The 18,861-nt window shown below is 40.4% G+C and overlaps 1 protein-coding gene across 1 annotated transcript; it reads right to left on the bottom strand.

Annotated features, from left to right (window-relative positions):
- Nucleotides 1-2,262: 2,262 nt before the first annotated feature.
- On the bottom strand, nt 2,263-2,613 carry LOC142168916 (uncharacterized). The gene has a single exon (XM_075230091.1). It carries the CDS (start codon nt 2,611-2,613, stop codon nt 2,263-2,265), a length of 351 nt encoding a protein of 116 aa, XP_075086192.1.
- Nucleotides 2,614-18,861: the final 16,248 nt, after the last annotated feature.

Below are 18,861 nucleotides of genomic sequence, written 5' to 3'. Positions count from 1 at the left end.
GCCTACACAAACATTTTACCCTCACACGATCTCGAAGAGCAATCTCTAGTCGACCCCCAGCCTGACGCACCACTACGTGAACGCGACACATCAAGCGCGAACGTGAAGGATATCTGTCCCAACCCATCGTTAATGCAACATCCAGTTCACAAACTTTCCAAACCTTAAATTATAGCCACTCGCCGCGGGTGTTTTCTTAGAGTTCAGATTTTTCTTTACTTTTGATATCTAGACGTGATTTTCGACCCTCGAACGCCATCCCGGCTTATTCCCTTGGGCTTTTACTCAAACTTCAAAGCTCCAAATCACTCGAATTCATTCCATAACATCTACATAGCTCAGAATCACTCCTACAAGGCATAAAACACACAATTAGTGCAAAACACTAGCGATTAAAGCTGATACTCAATTAAAGTACAGTAAATTGAAGTGTAATAAGCTACTAAAACATGATATTATAGCCTACCATCAACACCCCACACTTAAACCATTGCTCGTCCTCGAGCAATCAAATCACACTTTATATAGACATGACCTTATTTAGTAACTCCCCTAACTCATTAAACCAAGAATATTTAAAATAGACTAAGCACAATAGCGTAACATCCTCGCCTCAAGATTTGACTCAAAAGCACCAGGCATTATTTATAACCCGCTCACTTACTCTAACACAGAGGTCAACGATATTACCTTTCCTTCATGAACCAAGTGCTCTCACAACAATAGAGAGCAGTTCCACACACCATCAAATTTAACCACAGTCAGGAAATCAATATAGAAAGAATTCACTCACTCTTAGAAATAACATTCATATTCCACAAAAGATGAACCATAGCATTGCCCGTACTTTACTACTCAACTAATCGAGCTCATTCAGTCAAGGATCAAATAGAACTTTAATTGGTTGTAATGTAGGCTGCGGGACGGGTAGGATATATTTAGATATAAGAGTGACTACACCTCCTTAAGCACTTTAATACATACAATTTAACATTCAAAACCCCACACTTATGTCAAACCATACTCCACCTTAATATCATTATACATTAACTCCCAATTTCTTTAAGCACAATTACATCAAGATTTACCACTATCATGGAATAGTTTGCACAATAATACAATTATTTTTTTCTTTCTCTTTCAATTCAAGTGGCTCTTACTTTTTTTCAAAACAATTCACCTTTCTCCTTATTTTATTATTTCCACTCAAAATCTAAACCAATCACCCCATACTTCAACTTATACAAAGTTCATAACAAATTTCAGTGCTCATGAGAGGTACAAGGTTCAAATAGATGATTAATTCAAACAAATGGGTAAGGCATGTAATGTGGTTTCCAAAGAGACGGGATTACGGGCTCAAAGGGGTTAACTAAGATACATAACAGTTAGGTGGGTAATAGCATATAACTGGCTCAACAAAGAAACGCCTATGTCACTTCCAAGACTGAACAAAACTACCATTTCGCGTTGTAAACACACGGGGAAAGTTCTAGACATAAAATGCAATGCACAAAATATAAAAAACCTTACACACATGGCACATAACTCACTCATGATTGGACTATCAAGACACTCTAGTCAAAGCAGTTAAGCAAAGTTAAAATTATACAATTTAAAGTGCTTATGCAAGAGTCACAAACTGAGCCTAAGCGTCACACTAAAGAACTCGTTATTCTCAAGGTATAATAGTGTCAAGAGATATTGCTTTCAATTCAAAACACAGCACACGGTTTCTTACTATTATACAAAACAAAAACTAACTACACCCGGTTTAAACAAAACCCTTGAAAAAGAAACGCGACACAAAGAAAAACCAAGGGGGAATTATTACACTAACTACAAACGAAAATCTTTTTGTCTTTTCCTTTCGACTTCAATCCCTCAAGAAACCCGTCGAATGATATCCATCTTCAGGAAAAATCGCAAATTTTAAATGTTTATGATTTATTTCATTTTTCTTATCTCTAACTACTAAAAGAACAAAACTAAATTACTAACACAGATACATACAACATACAATTTCTCCCCACCCCACACTTTAAGTTGTGGCATGTCCCCATGACACACAATTAAAAAGCATAAGGCAAAGGAAACTTCCTTGAATTTTCAGTCGGGGTCTAATTCGAAGTCGTGCTCTATTCCACGCGCCCGAGCTAGTGCACACATCCATGCAGACAGCTTCTTCTCAGCCTTCTTGGGGTATATTCTACACTTGTCTTTCTTAATCATTGGGACCTTCTCTTTCGAGCTTTTCACTCTCTACTCTACACTTGCAGCTGGCTTCTCCTTTATCACCCCTGTCTCTACATTCATCTCGAACATCACAGTCTCTTCACCTACTCTAAGCATGAGTTTTCTATCATGTATATCCAATATAGCTATACCCGTTGCTAAGAATGGTCTTCCTAAGATAAGGGGGACCTCTTTGTTCTCCTCCATCTTCACCACAATGAAATCAACAGGAAAGACGAACTTATGTACCCGAACTAATACATCTTCCACTATCTCCTCGAAAATTATAGTTGTTTGGTCTTCCAGCTGCAAAGATATTGGTGCAGACCTTATCTCGCCAAGCTCATTCTCCAGTTTCCTATAAATAGACAAAGGCATTAAATTAATTGAGGCACCAGAATCATACAAAGACTTATCAAAAATAAGAGTGCCAAACAAGCAAGGTATAGTAAAACTCCATGGATCTCCACACTTTTGTGGGAGTTTGTTTTGCAAGATCGCGATGTAATGCTCTGTGAGCTTGACCACTGAGGTCTCTTCTATCTTTCTCTTCTTTATCAGGATTTCATGCAAGAACTTAGCATAAGCTGGCATTTAGGAGAGAACTTCAGTGAATGGAAAATTTACATTAACTTGTTTCAACATATCGAGAAATCTCTCAAATTGCTTGTCCAACTTCTCTCTATAAAACTTTTGGGGAAAATGTAAAGCATGCATGTGCTTGCTCTCTTCAGATTCATCCCTTCTTGAATTCTCTTCCTTCTTCTTTTTCTCTCCTCCTTTCTTACCTTTCTTCTTCTTACCATCTTAAATTTTTAGCTCCTTCCCACTTTCTTTTTCAAGTATCACTTCTTTTTGCATTGGAGTGGGATCTTTCAACACGTGTCCGCTTCTCAAGGTCACAACATTTACCGTTTCTTTGGGATTCTGTTCAGTATCAGCTGGTAGAGTACCTGAAATTCTCTCAGATAATATAGTTGCAATTTGTCCCACTTGTCTCTCTAAGTTACGCAATCCTGTCCCAAGTTCTTTGATAGGTGCACTATGAGCATCTAACCTCTCATATGTCTTGACAATAAAGGACTTCATCAGATCTTCTAGCCCAGGCTGATTGGATTGTTGAGGTTGAAACTGTTGCCTTTGCTGATTTTGGAAGCCCGGAGCTCGTTGTCCTTTAAATCTGGAGTTATTTTATTTCCATGCATTTGCTGTACCCCCAGGTGAACTCCATAAATAACCGGGGTGCTTCTAACCCATTGCATTGAAGTTATAGTAACCCACAACATTTACTTCCTCAGTTGAGGCTTGACACTCAGGAGTAGGGTTTCCTCTTCCACATATATCACATGCTGCATGAGGCTCATTATGTATCGAAGCTAAGGTCAGCTTCCTTATTTCTTTCGCCATGGCATCAAGCTGTACCTACACAAATATGTTAGCATCAACCTGGTGAACACTAGTTGATCTTCTTCATTCAGCAATTTTAGAGGGCAACTGATTTGCATCTTTAGACAACTCATAAAGAATAGTGACTATCTCCTCTGAAGACTTTTCCATCAACGGGTCTCCAGCTGCATTGCTCAATATTCTGCGAGCGGCGGGTGTCAAGCTTCAAACACAGTTGCATCCAGAGTTTAATTCACCTACTCTAAGCGGGAGTTGCATCCAGAGTTCAATTCCGCTATGTTGACACTTTTGCACTATCTCCTTAAACCTCTCCCAAGCTTCAAACACAGTTTTAGTCTCATTCTAACAGAAGTTATGGATTTCTCTTCTAAACTTGCCCGTCTTAACTGATGAGAAATATTTGTCAAGAAATTTTCTAGTCATCTTGAAAGGGAAAGGGCTTTGCATCGTCTTTCACTGTGAAAGGGAATGCCCTTAAGTAAACTGCATCTTGTGACACACCATTGTATTGAAAGGTGTTCATAATCTCCTCGAAGTCCATCAGATGATTGTTTGGATCTTCATTCATCTTTCCTCTGAAAACACAATTGTTTTGAAGAGTTTGGAGCAACCCTTGCTTTAGCTCAAAATTATTAGTTGCAACTGGAGGTGGTCTCATACTTGATAAACCTTGGTTGTAAACCGGTCAAGCATAATCACCCAGTGGTATCCCAGCACCGGGAGCTATATTTCTGAATTGGTCTGCACCCAAAGGTAGATTCTGAGCAGTTCTCTGAGCCCTCTCCTCTTCATAGACATGTTGTGCATTTCGAAGAGCGGTCTCCTCAGCATCTCATGCAACTTTTTCTCTTTGCTGGGCTTCCTCTCGTGCAGCCAAATCAACATTATCATCATCTCCCGCCATAACTTACTTGGTTGAGGATTGCCCAACCTTCTATAATTTATCGGCGAGATTTCTTTCCTTCCCAAACTGTCGCAGTTGTTTCTCGATTTCTCGTTCGTATGGTTGCAATTCCTTACCAGAAGATCGAGTCATGCACCAATCTAACCTGTAGTCTGCGCGTAGTCAAAGAACACTAAACATAAAAACGGAAAAATAAAATAAAATAAAAAGAAAAATTCTTGAATTAGCACTACAAACTATTTCAAACACTATTTATTACCAATCCCCGGCAACGATGCCAAAATTTTACTAGTGCAAAACACACTTAAATATGCTCGCTAGTCGAATATAGTATAATATAATATCGTATCAACATGGAGTGAAGTTAAACGGTATTATCGTAGTTTATAGCTAAAATGCTATCCAAGATGATCAACAGTTGAGAATTGTGTGATTAAAATCTAAAATTAACTAAAAATCTAAAGCTAATTGATGAATGACAATCGAAACAAAAGTAAGCAAAGAAGATATCAATGGGAGACAATAATGATTGGTTGGATAGGCACAAGATAAATGTATGGGATTTAACTCTAGTTAATTCACTTCTAATGTTTAAGTGAGTCTCTCAAATTCACTTGGTTATTAGTTCAATTGATTATTAGAAACTCCTCTCTCGATTAAGTCTCAACCTCAGAAGATGAACCAATTTTAAGCACGTGAAGATATGCAAGAATTTGTAGTGGATTGGTCTTTAGGAGAACCTCTCTCGATTATCCTCCTAACTAAGTTTAATCAACAATTCAACTAACCTCTTCCGATTACTAAGAAGAATTGATGACTTCAACCAACAAAATATAATGCAACAATATCACAAGTTATGCCTCTCCTGATTACAAGAACAAGTGAATATAGATGCAACAATTAAAACATCCAAAACGATTCAATACATAAAACCAAGAGTTAATTATCCACAAACAAGTATCAAGACACCAAATCCATCAAACCCTAAAGAGAACTACTTCATGGATATGAAGTAATTCATCATAACAATGTTTAAGTTAAAGGAAAACATAAAATGATCCAATCTCTTGTCTTGAGTGAGGATTGAATGATAAATTCCTTGATCCTTTGCTTCTCCACCTCCTCTTTGGCTTCCTCCGGTCTAAGATGTGTCAAAAGTCCTTAAAATAACGTTTTTACATGTATTTATACTAAGTAGGGTCGAACCCAGACGAAAACACCTTTTCCTGCGCGAATTGGGATAATAACTCCGTAAACATTGCACAGGCGCGCCGCATGGGGCGACGCGCCACGCAGGGCGATTGTGGAAATGTTCAGAGAGTTAAAATCTATCAGGCAACCGGATAATGTAGAGGCGCGGTACACCACGCGCCGCGGGTGTGTTGTTTTCTCAGAGTCCGTATTTTTCTTGACTTTTTGATATCTATACGTGGTTTTCGACCCCTGAAACGCGATCCCGGCTTTTTACCTTGAACTTTTACTCAGACTTCAATGCTCCAAATCACTCCAATTCATTCCATAACATCTACATATATCGGAATCACTCCTACAAGGCATAAAACACACAATTTGTGCAAAATGCTAGCGATTAAAGCTCAAACTCAATTAAAGTGTAGTAAATTGAAGTGTAATAAGCGACTAAACACGATATTATAGCCTACCATCAATCACACATCACTCCGTACATGGCCTCATATAGGACTAGGTCGTAACCATCCTCACAAGGTCTCGGTAACCTTACTTCACATGTCATCATACCCGGCCTCACAAGGGCTTGGTCGCTCCCGGCCTCAAAGGGCTCAATAATATTTCTCATCATACCTAATGGATCAGTGCTTGCATAATAGGTGTCGTACCTGGCCGTCTATAGCGTGGCTCGGTGAAGTGAAATAGTTACATATAGATATATTTGTATTTAAGTTCAATGCAAAAGCAATTTCATAAGATAACAAGTTTAAGTTCAGAATGAATCATACTCTCCGACCACAGGATACCAACGAGGAGCATCAAAGACTATGAAGCAAATGCAACCGGTGAGAATGAATAAGAATAGAACAACATCATTTAGAAGGGCATATAAATACCAAACCTTACAGTGCAGGAATCATTTAGAAGGAAGGAGAAACTTACACTAACTCATGCCAAGAAGCCCTGAATACCTTTGTTGAAGCGCTAACTACGCTTCTTTGGTGATTAACTTTGCCTCTATCAACTCTTCAGAATCAACATCACCGGATGACAGATGTTGCAGTCTTTGGTTCTTAGTTTCCTTAACCTAAATCTTGACAGAACCGTCTTCTGATTCGATCTAAGCTATTTTGGAACCTTAAGTGAGTTGTGAGAAAATTTTGGTAAATTGTGGTGAGCGGTATTCTTCCCAGAAAAAGAAATCGAGCCTTCTACACTTATATACAAGTACCAAGCATAGAGAACTCCGTCGATTCCACATGCAAAATGGGTCGCCCCGCTTTGGCTATCACGCCCGGTGGGACATTTGGCGCAGGTTCACTAAAATATGTCACCACCTTATAGCCTAAAACGTGTTGTCACCTGATTGGTCGCAATAAATTTCACACTACCACACTTCATTTATATGTGGTGTGTAACATCATCCCCCTCTTCGGAGGCCCATCGTCATAGCCTCGTTGTTGCCTCCCCCAATGGCAAATAAATGAGGGTATCCAGATTTCATATTTGCTTCAGCTTTCCACGTCATTTCTTCCTTACTTTAGTTTCTCTAAAGTACTTTAACTAAAGCCACTTCTTTAGTTCATAGCTTACAGACATGAAGATATAGAATAGCCACCAGGACTTCCTTGTAGGATAGATCTTCTGTGACTTGAATATCTTCAACGGGGTTATACGGGATGGGTCACTCAGGCACTTTTGTTGCATAGATACGTGAAATACTGGATGCACTGGTCACGATTCTGAGGGAAAGTCAAGATTATAAGGAACTCGACCGACCTTCTATGTGATTTGATATGGTCCGATATACAGGGGGCTGAGTTTACCTCTTTTTCCCAAATCTCATCACGCCTTTCATAGGTGACACCCTCAAGAACACCGAGTCCCCCACAGTGAACTCCAAATCTCACCTCCAATTATTGAGTAATATTTTTGTGCAGTCAATAATCGGCTTCAAATTAGTTTCACCTTTTCTATTTCCTGTTGCACCAACTATGGCCCCAATAACTTTGTTTCACCCACTTCGAACCAGCCGGTATGCGATATGCATTTTCATCCATATAGGGTCTCATATGGTTCTATATGAACACTGGCATGGTAGTAGTTGTTGTAAGCAAATTCCATAAGTGGTAGATGATCCTCCCAGCTTCCCTTGAAGTCTAAAATTAAGGCTCGTAACACGTCCTCGAGCATTTGGACAGTGCACTCGTCCTGACTGTCTATTTATTAATAGAAGGCTGATCCTTGTGCCTAATCCTTTTTGGAATGATTTCCAGAAGTTGGCTGTGAACTGGCCCCCTCTGTCTGATATGATGGAAATCGTAACCCTATGAAGTCGAACTATCTCCTTAATATACAACTTAGCGTAATCGATCCACGATGACCCACATGGAATCGAATCTTTGGCGTGATCGTGGCATTCCGATAACAAAGTCCATGTTGATCACTTCCCATTTCTAAGTTGGAATTTCCATAGTTTCCAGCAATCCTACCGGTTTCTGATGTTCAACCTTAACTTGTTGGCAATTTGGACACCGAGCAACATATCCAGCAATGCCCTTCTTCATGTCGTTCCACCAGTATAGATGTTAAATATCGTAATACATCTTGGTTGACCCTGTATGAATGGTATACCGGGATTGGTAAATCTCTGCCATGATTTTCTCTCAGAGTCCCCCGACATCATGTACATATAGCCGGCACTTGCACCTAAGGATCACGTCCTTAGATAACTCTAACACTTGCTTATTTTGAAAGGGGATGTTTCCTCTTATATTCACCAAGGCAGGATCATCTAACTGCCACGCTTTCACTTCAGCTACTAGCGAGGGCTCGATAGTATTTCAAACTACGGGTCCTCCGTCACCGGTGTCAAGTAATCGTACACTTAGGTTTTCCAGCCGGTACAAGTCTCTTGTCATCTCCAGCTTCTGCTCCTCCACATGCAGCAGGCTGACCATACACTTCCGACTTAACACACAATCATCACGTTTGCTTTCCCAGGTGGTATAAAATATCCACATCATAATCTTTAAACAATTCGAGCCACTTCCTTTGCCTCAAATTCAACTATTTCTACTTGAATAGTTATTGCAAGCTCTTGTGATTGGTGAATACGTCAACATGAAGTCCATACAGATAGTGACACCACATCTTTATAGCAAAGATAACAGTTGCTAGCTTTAGATCATTTTGCTCATGTTTCCTCAGTTGCCTTGAAACATATGCAATAAACCTCCCGTGTTGCATTAAGACACTGCCCAATCCCACTCTAGAGGCATCATAGTATATGATATACCCCTCGGGTTCCTTAGGAAGAGTTAACACTGGTACCAGGTTTAACTTGTCCTTTAAATCCTAGAAGCTCTTCTCATACTCGTCGGTCCATCAGAACTTAGTTGCCTTGTGCGTCAATTTCATCAAGGGAGTAGCTATGGATGAGGAAGTTTTCACAAATCTTCGATAGTAGCCGGTGAGGCCCAATAAGATGCATACCTCGGTAGGGTTTGTAGGCCTTGGACAATTCTTAACTGCTTCCACTTTTTGACTATCAACTTTAATACCTTCACTTGATACTATATGCCCCAGGAAAGCCACCCAGTCCAACCAGAACTCGCATTTGGAAAATTTGGCATACAACCTATGATTTCGGAGGGTGCGTAGGACCTTCTGCAAATGCTCGGCAAGCTCTGACCCCGTCAAGAGTACACCAAAATATCGTCAATGAATACGATCACAAAGACATCCAAGAATGGCTCGAATATTCGATTCATCAGATCCATAAAGGCCGCTGGTGCATTGGTTAGGCGAAAGGACATGACAAGGAACTAATAATGGCCGTATCTGGTCCAAAAGGCTATCTTCGGAACATCTTCTTCCTTGATCTTTAGATGGTGATTACCAGATCTGAGGTCAATCTTTGAAAAATACTCGGCGTCTTGCAATTGATCAAACAAATCATTGATCCTTGGAAGTGGATACCTGTTCTTGATGGTCACCTTATTCAGTTGCTGAGAATCAATGCGCATTCTCAACGAACCATCTTTCTTTCGAACAAACAATACTGGGTCTCCCCACGGGGAAGTACTAGGTCGAATGAATCCCTTATCAAAAAGGTCCTTCAACTGCTATTTCAATTCCTTCAACTCGGCAGGAGCCATTTTGTACGGAGGAATAGATATTGGCTGCGTGTCGGGTGACACATTGATGGCAAACTCTACCTCCCTCTTAGGTGGAATATTCAGGAGCTCATCATGGAACACATCAGGGAATTAGTTAACGACTGACACCCACTAGAGGGTAGGAGGCTTTCCCTCTGTATCTTTCACATATGCCAAATGGTAGAAATATCCTTTAGTGATCATCTTTTAAGCCTTAAGGTAAGAAATAAACTTTTCTTTTGGCGTTGCAATGCCACCTTTATATTCGATAACGGGTCCTCTCAGGAAGTTGAAACGAACAACTTTCTTCTAATAGTCTACGGTAGCATAACAAGAGGCCAGCCAATCCATTCTAATGGTAACATCAAATTTTATCATTTTTAATTGATGCAAGTTGGCCAAGGTATGGTGATCTTGAATCATCATATCACAACCCCGATACACCTGCCTAACTATCATAGACTCGCCCACCGACGTGGACACTTCAAACAATTATCGTAACAACTCAGATACTCTACCACAGGGTAATATACAACAGGGTAATATACAATTGGGTAGAACCTGGATCTACCAAATTATACACACTAACAGAAACACAGATAGTATAACTGTGACCATGTCTGGGGAAGACTCCAAATTCTGACGTCCTGACAATATGTAGATGAGATTCTACTATTGCCCACTTGGGTTGGTCATGGATATTTCACCTCTACCTCTACCTTTCCCCATCGGCGGTTGTACACCCTGCTCACGAGGATGTGCTATCGATGAAGAAGCTTCTGCTGATCCTGCTGGCAACATCACACTACCCATACTTCTTATTAGGTAGAAGTGCATGATATAACTGGGCTGCCCACAGGAATAGCACAAATATGAACTCTGGCGGCATTGCCCAGAATGATTCCTCCCACATCAGCCATAATATGGCATGGGGGTTCTCGCCCTGTTAGGATTTCCAATATGCTGTGATCTCTGCCCTCTGAAATTCCATTCTTGATACTAGCCTTGGGACTGTGACGACATGTTATCCACCAAGTTAGGTGACTATCGAGGGTATGGGAATCTAAACCCGCCTCGAAACTCTCCTGTATCTCCCATGGATCGGGCCCTCTTCGATTGGCCCTAGTCGTGTTCTCGAGGAGCTTGATGTAGCCTTTTACGATCCTCTAAGTTCTGTGCATAGGCCTAAATACGTGCAATGTCCATAATCGGGTTTAGAGAAGGTGCGGTACATTCATTGATCAGATGCAGTCCCAAACCAGCCACAAATGGATGCACCACCGATGGAGCATACCTAGCCAAAGAGTTAAATTTCATGCTGTACTCCCAGACACTCATATTACCTTGCTCTAACCACAAGAATATTTCTTGTCTATCTCGACGAAGCTTAACGGGCATATACTATTGCAAGAATGCCTCAGAGAATTCCCTCCATCCTACCGCTGGGGCAAGAGTCCCATAGACTGTTCCCAAGCCTCATACCAAATTACAACTATATCTCGCAGTCTGTAAGAAGCAAGCTCCACAAACTCAGTGTCAGTGGCATGCATTACTCATAGAGTCAGCTGTATTTGATTTAAAAAGTTCTGAGGATCTTCGTTTGGAGTTGTTCCTATGAATAGCAAGGGATCCAAATTTATAAAATCTCGAACCATCGTACTGACTGCTTTATCTTAAGTGGGAGGGGCCTGGCATTAGTCGTGAGTGGCCACCAATCGGGTTAACAACGGTACTGCACTTCTCACATCTAGATCATATTGAGGCTTAAACGGGGGATGAATAGGAGGTACATTAACTTCTCTATGTTGCACCCAGCCTCAAAGGGCTCAGCAATATTGCTCATCATACCCAACTGATCAATGATTTCACAATAGGTGCCGTACCTAGCCGTCTATAGCAGGGCTCAGTGAAGTGAAATAGTTACATACATATATATTTGTATTTAAGTGCGATGCAGTTGCAATTTCACGAGATAATAAGTTTAAGCTCAAAATAAATCATACTCTCCGACCACAGGATACCAACGGCAAACATCAAAGACTTTGAAGCAAATACAGTCGGTGAGAATGAATTAGAACAAAACAATATCATTTAGAAGGGTGTAGGACTACCAGACCTTACGATGCATGAATCTTTTAGAAGAAAGGAGAAACTTACACTAACTCATGCCAAGAAGGAAAGTCGCCCGACATACCTTTGTTGAAGCACTAACTACGCTTCTAGGGTAATTAACTTTGCCTCTATCAAATCTTCATAATCAACATCACTGGATGACATGTGTTATAGTCTTTGGTTCTTAGTTTTCTTAAGCTAAATCTTGACAGAACCGTCTTCTGATTCGATCTAAGCTATTTTGGAACTTTAAGGGATTTGTGAGTATGGTTGGTGAATTGTGGTGAATGGTATTCTTCCAAAAAACATAAAAGAGATTGAGCCTTACTCCCCTTATATACATGTAACAAGCTTAGAGAAATCCGTCGGTTCCACATGCAAAATGGGTCGCCCTGCTTTAGCTGTCGTGCTCGGTGGGACATTCGGCGCAGGTTCGCTAAAACAGTGTCACTACTTTCTGGCCTAAAACGCATCGTCAACTGATTGGTTGCATGATAGTAGGTTATAATTACGTATTTTAGTCGCTTATTGCACTTTAATTCATTGCACTTTATTTGTGTTTGAGGTTTAATTGGTTGTGGTTTGCACTTATTGTGTGTTTTATGCCTTGCAGGCAGTAATTCCGAGCTATTAAGATAATTTGGAGCTAATTTGAATAAGTTGGAGCTTTGAAGTCTGAGTAAAAGCCCAATAAATTAAATCGGACTTACGTTCGGGGGTCGAGGACCAAGTCTAGATGTCAAAAAATGAGAAAACAAAATTATTATGAGAAACTTTCACTACCGCCCCGCGCCATGCTTAGCGGGGCGCTAGTACAAAATTCTTGCAAAGTGAAAAAATTAGCTATCTGGATTTCCCCACTGATGCCCTGCATGGCGCGTCGTCCCATGCGGTGCGCCTATGCAATTTTTATCAAGTTTTTTTCCTATTTCGGCTAGGAAAAGGTGATTTCGTCTGGGCCCGACCCTACTTGGTATAAATACATGGGAAAATATTATTTTTTGGACTTTTGATACATATTCGACCTAAGGGGGCTAAGGAGGAGTTGGAAGAACATAAGCACAAGGATTTCATCATTTCTTCCTCACTTAAGACCCGAGTTTGGATCGAATTTATGTTTTCCTATACTTTAATTTTATTTGTGATGAATTGCTCTATATCTATGGAGTAGTTCTCTTCAGGGTTTGATGGATTTGGTGTATTGATGATTGCTTGTGCATTATAACTCTAGTTTTATGTATTGAAGCATTTTTTGATGATTTAATTGTTGCATCTATATTCACTTGTTCATGTAATCGAGAGAGGCATAACTTGTGATATCTTTGCATTATATTGTTAGTTGAGTTCATAAATTCTTCTGAGTAATCTAAAGAGGATAGTTGAATCATTGATTTAACCTAGTTAGGAGAATAATCGAAATAGGTTTTTCTAAAGACCAATCAACTACGCATTCTTACATATCTTCACGTGCTTAAATTGGTCCAACTTGTGAGGTTAAAACTTAACCGAGAGAGGAGTTTTTGTTGAACATTTGAACTAATAAATGTGTGAATTCGAGAGACTCACTTGAACATTAGAAGTGAATTATTTAGAGTTAGATCACAAAATATTATCTTGTACCTATCCTATCAAAACCCTATCTTCTCCCATTGATAACCTTCTTTTCCTATTCCTTGTTTCGATTGTCATTAGTCAATAGGTTTAGATTAGTTAGACATCTTATAAATCTGAACTGTTGATCATCTTGGATAGCAACCAATCTAGAAACTATGAGAATACTGTTTAAATCCAATCCATATGGATACGATATTAAATTATACTATATTTGATTAGCGAGCATAATTTAGGTGTGTGTTTCGAGCTCATCATTGAACTAAAATACACACTGCCATACTTCATTTAGATGCGAGGTGTAACAATTTGGATGTTCTAGAAGGTTTTGGCTCTATTTATCAAAAGTTGGCAATTTGAAGAACTGTAGAGTTCATAGGTTTGATCGGAAGTTAACTTTGGTGTTATCAGATTGTTATTGTGGTTTTTAGACATTGTATAGGTTCATTTATTTTATTGGAACTTGTATTCAAAGTTTGTTTGTGATGTGGAATATCTAAGCGTGATTCAAATGAGTTCGGCGAAGTTGGAATGTTTGAGAGGTTCAGAAGTTGAGTTTGATCTTCGATCCTTGTTTTTATGTTATATACGGTATTTCGATCCCTTGGATAGTTGGAATGAGGTATATGGACTTGTTAGTGCGATTGGACAGGGGCCCGGGGAGCTCGGGTGTGTTTCGAGGTGGTTTCCAACAATTTCTATGTTTTGGAGCAGCTGAGTTGCCAGTGTTTTGCAGTTCTTCGCGATCGCGGAGCTAGGCTTGCATTCACAGAGAAGGATTTTGGCTAGCTAGGGCTATGTGCTTCATGTTTGCACGGGATTCCTCGTGTTTGCGTACTATTAGTAGAATAGTCTATGCATTTGCGTGTCTATGGTTGCGCTCGCGTAGAGGGAGAGCATGGATTATGTTTGGTCATCGCATTCGGTTGGTCAGACGCGTTCCTGATATTGTGTTAGCAGCAGAACTTTGCGATCGCATAGGCTCTTTCGCAATCACATATTGTATTTCCTGGGCAGCAACATTTTTTGCTTCACATACATGAGGCTTGTGCCGCGTTCATGAAGGGTACTTCGAGAAGAGGAGATTCTAAAAAACAACTTCACTAGAAGGAATTTTTACTTGGATTTGATTATATATATTGATTCCCCATGGAATTCTATACCTAAAACATGGAATTTTGAAGAAAAATTTAGGGGGTTTGTCTACACTTTAAGAGAGTGTATTTTAATCAATTTTGGAAACTAATTATATATTTGGACTCGGTTATGGGTCATCAGATTTTTTTATTGGTTTCGAATTTCGGGCACGCGGGCCTGGGTTAACTTTTTTGAATTTTTGGGAATTCGTCAAAGATCAAAGCTATGAATTCGGATCTCTTACTATGGGATTGTTTGACTTCCTTGGATGATGTTTGGCTTGGATTTGCGTGATTGGAGGGCTAGAAGGAATGAAGCGATTTGAGGTTGAAGCTAGCCCGAGAAGAGGTAAGGCTCTTGGCTAACCTTGTTAAGAGGGAAACTCCTAGAATTTCACTTGATTGCTATGTGTTTAAGGTATTGCGAATGGTGTATATGCCTGGTGGCAAGTTTTTATGCATCTACCAAGTTTTTCGGGACCTTACATCCTCCCCCGCTTAAGATCATTCGTCCTCGAATGAGGGTCAAAAGCAACCCAGCTCTTAATTCACATACTAACAGTTTCAAATTTGACTAACTCCCCAAATCTCTAGAAGTTGCGGCAGAGTTTCCCCTATAAATGGGCCTATCCACCTGACAGAGATTCCCAGAAACTAATCCTAACAGCATATGCATCATAAGCAATATATTACAAGAAAGGAACACCCTTAACATCAACTGTACAAGTGATACATAATTCATAGAAGGCAAGCTCTTAACTTTTTCATATAATACAACTACCTAAATACATAGTTATTCAAACAAATGGGGGTACTTCTTCTTCATCTCTTCCCCGGCTTCCCAGGTGGCCTCTTTAATCATCTGGTTTCACCATAACACTTTCACAAAGGTGATTTCTTTATTTCTCAACTTTCGTACTTGCCTGTCAAGAATGGCAACTGTAATTTATTCATAAGTCAATTCCTCATTAACCTCAATAGTCTCATCAACCAGAACAATGAGTGTCGGGTCTCCAGCTACCTTCTTCAACATAGACACATGAAACACCGGGTGCACTAAGGACATTTAGGGAAGTAGCTCAAACCTGTAAGCCACCTCAGTTTCAACCGTTCCTTAATGACCTTAACCTTCTCCATAGCCTGATGCACGAGGTCTGGTCCTATCAACTCCGTTTCCCAATCTCGAACCACCCAACAGAGGCTTGAACAGTGCCATCTCAATGTTAGCATGGTAACTGTTGTTGTAGGCAAATTCTATGGGTGGCAAATGATCATCCCAGCTACCCTTGAAGTCAAGAACATAAGTGCGCAACATATCCTTGAGCGTCTGAATAGTCCGCTCTGCCTGCCCGTCGGTCTATGGATGGAAGGCTGTACTAAGATTCACCCGGGTACCCAAACCATGCTGAAATTTCTTCCAAAAATTAGCCATGAACTGTTCCCCTCGATCTGAGATAATAGAAACCGGAGTGCCATGGAACCTGACTATTTCCTTGATATACAACTGAGCATATTGTTCTGCTGTGTCGCTAGCCTTAACAGGTAAGAAGTGTGTTGATTTCATGAATTGATCCACAATCACCCAAATTGAGTCAAATTTGCGAGGCGTGCAGGGAAGTCCTACCACAAAGTCCATGTTGATCATCTCCCACTTCCACATTGGAATCTCGATGTTTTGTGCCAACCCATCGGTCTTTTGGTGCTCGGCCTTCACTTGCTGACAATTTGGAAATCGTGCCACAAAGTCCGTTGCATTCCTCTTCATATCATTCCACCAGTAGACTTTCTGAAGTTCATGATACATCTTTGTAGAGCTTGGGTGCACGGAATACCTAGAAGTGTGAGCCTCAGTCATGATTCTTTCCCGGAGACCATCAACATTTGAAACACATAATCGCCATTGGTACCTTAGCGTAGCATCATCCATGCCAAGAGAAAAAGACATGATCTTATGTTTATGAATCCCCTCCTTCAATTGTGCCAATAATGACTTGTCGTATTGCTTTTCCTTGACTTCCACAACAAGTGATTATTCAGCCCTATTTTGCACAATCACCCTTCATTCACTAGAATCTGCAAGACGTACTCCCAAACTAGCCAACCGATGAACCTCCTTGGCCAACGACCTTTGATATGCCTCCAAGTGAGCCAAACTACCCATAGATTTCCAGCTATGAACATCCGCCACAACATTAGCCTTCCCCGGATGATATAGAATATCGATGTCGTAGTCTTTGAGTAACCCAAGCCATCTTCTCTGCCTCAGGTTAATTCCTTTTGTTTGAAAATATATTGATGGCTTGTATGGTCCGTGAATATATCCACATGGACCCCATACAAATAATGACGCCAAATCTTCAATGTAAATACTACAACCGCAAATTCTAAGTCACGTGTTGGACAAATCTTCTCATGATTCTTGAGTTGACTAGAAGCATAAGCGATCACATTTCCACGTTGGATTAATACACACCCTAGTCCGATTCTTGAAGCATCACAGTATACCACAAACCCATCTGTACCCTCTGGTAGGGTCAACACCGGTGTCGTAGTCAACCTTGATTTCAACTCTAGGACGCTCTTTTCACAAGCATCTGACCATTGGAACTTAACTGCCTTTTGTGTCAATTTAGTCAACTGAGAGGCAAGAGTAGAGAACCCCTCCACAAACATTTTGTAATATCCAGCTAAGCCTAAGAAACTGCAAATCTCTGTTAGAGTAGTAGGTCTAGGCCAATTCTTCACGGCTGAAATGTTCTGGGGGTCAACCTCAATTCCTTATCTAGAGATAACATGACCCAAAAATGTGACAGTTTCAAGCCAAAAATTCACATTTCAAAAACTTCACATAAAAGTTATGCTGATACAGAGTCTGCAAAACTACCCTGAGATGATTGGCATGGTCCTCTCGATTTCATGAATATACGAGAATATCATCAATGAACGCTATCACAAAGGAGTCAAGAAAAGGCTTGAAGACTCGATTCATTAGATCCATGAAAGCTGCCGGGGCATTTGTTAGCTTAAAAGACATCACCAGAAATTCAAAGTTCCCATACCGGGTCCTGAAAGTTATTTTCGGAATATCGTGCTCCATGGTCTTCAATTGGTGATACCCGGATCTTAAATCAATTTTGGAGAAGTACCTAGCATCCAGCAATTGGTCAAACAAGTCATCTATCCTTGGCAGTGGGTACTTATTCTTGATCATGACCTTCTTGAGCTGCCGATAGTCAATACACATTCTCAATGACCCATCTTTCTTCCTTACAAAGAGGAGCAGTGCGCCCCATGGCGACACACTCGGCTGGATGAAATCCTTCTCTAACAAATCCTTCAATTGTTCTTTTAGTTCCTTCAATTCTGTCGGTGCCATTCTGTAGGGTAGAATAGATATAGGCTGTGTGCTTGGCATCACATAAATCCAAAAATCAATCTCCCTGCCTGGTGGGATCCCAGGGAACTCATCAGGAAAGACCTTCGGAAATACATTCACAACTGGTACAAACTCAAGTGTAGATGCCTCAGCATCGGTGTCCGTAACCAGGACCAAATGGTAAATATACCCCTTGTTGATCAACTTTGTGGCCTTAAGATAGCAAATAAACCTACCTTTCGGCACCACATCATCCCATTTCTATTCAATAGCTGGCTCATTTGGAAATTCAAATCTAACGGTTCTGGTTCGGCAATCAAGCTTGGAAAAAAATGAATAAAGCCAGTCCTTCCCCAATATTGCATCAAAATCAACCATCCCTAATTCAATGGGATCGGCCATGGTGTCCTGACCATGCACCGTGACAATACAATCCCTATTAACCCGCGCGGCCATAATAGACTCACCAATCGGAGTAGATACAGAGAACGGTTCATGAAGTTGTTCCGGTTCTATCCCAAATTCCATAGCAACATAAGGAGTGACATAGGACCAAGTGGAACCAAGATCAGTAAGAGCATATACATCATGTGATTGGACAGTCAATATACCTATGAAAACATCTGGAGAATCCTCCGAACACTGGAGACCCCTTATAGTATAGAAACGGCTGGATCTTCTCAAAATATGTGCACTACCTCTAGATGCACCATGCCCTGCAAGTGCTGGAGT

This window comes from Nicotiana tabacum, chromosome 14 (assembly GCF_000715075.1).
Source record: "Nicotiana tabacum cultivar K326 chromosome 14, ASM71507v2, whole genome shotgun sequence".
NCBI classification, from domain to species: Eukaryota; Viridiplantae; Streptophyta; class Magnoliopsida; order Solanales; family Solanaceae; genus Nicotiana; species Nicotiana tabacum.
This window is presented reverse-complemented; position numbering and strand designations above follow the sequence as displayed.

Coding starts and splice junctions, on each gene's coding strand:
- LOC142168916 (XM_075230091.1), bottom strand. CDS start 2,613: ATGCCTTTGTCTATTTATAGGAAACTGGAGAATGAGCTTGGCGAGATA.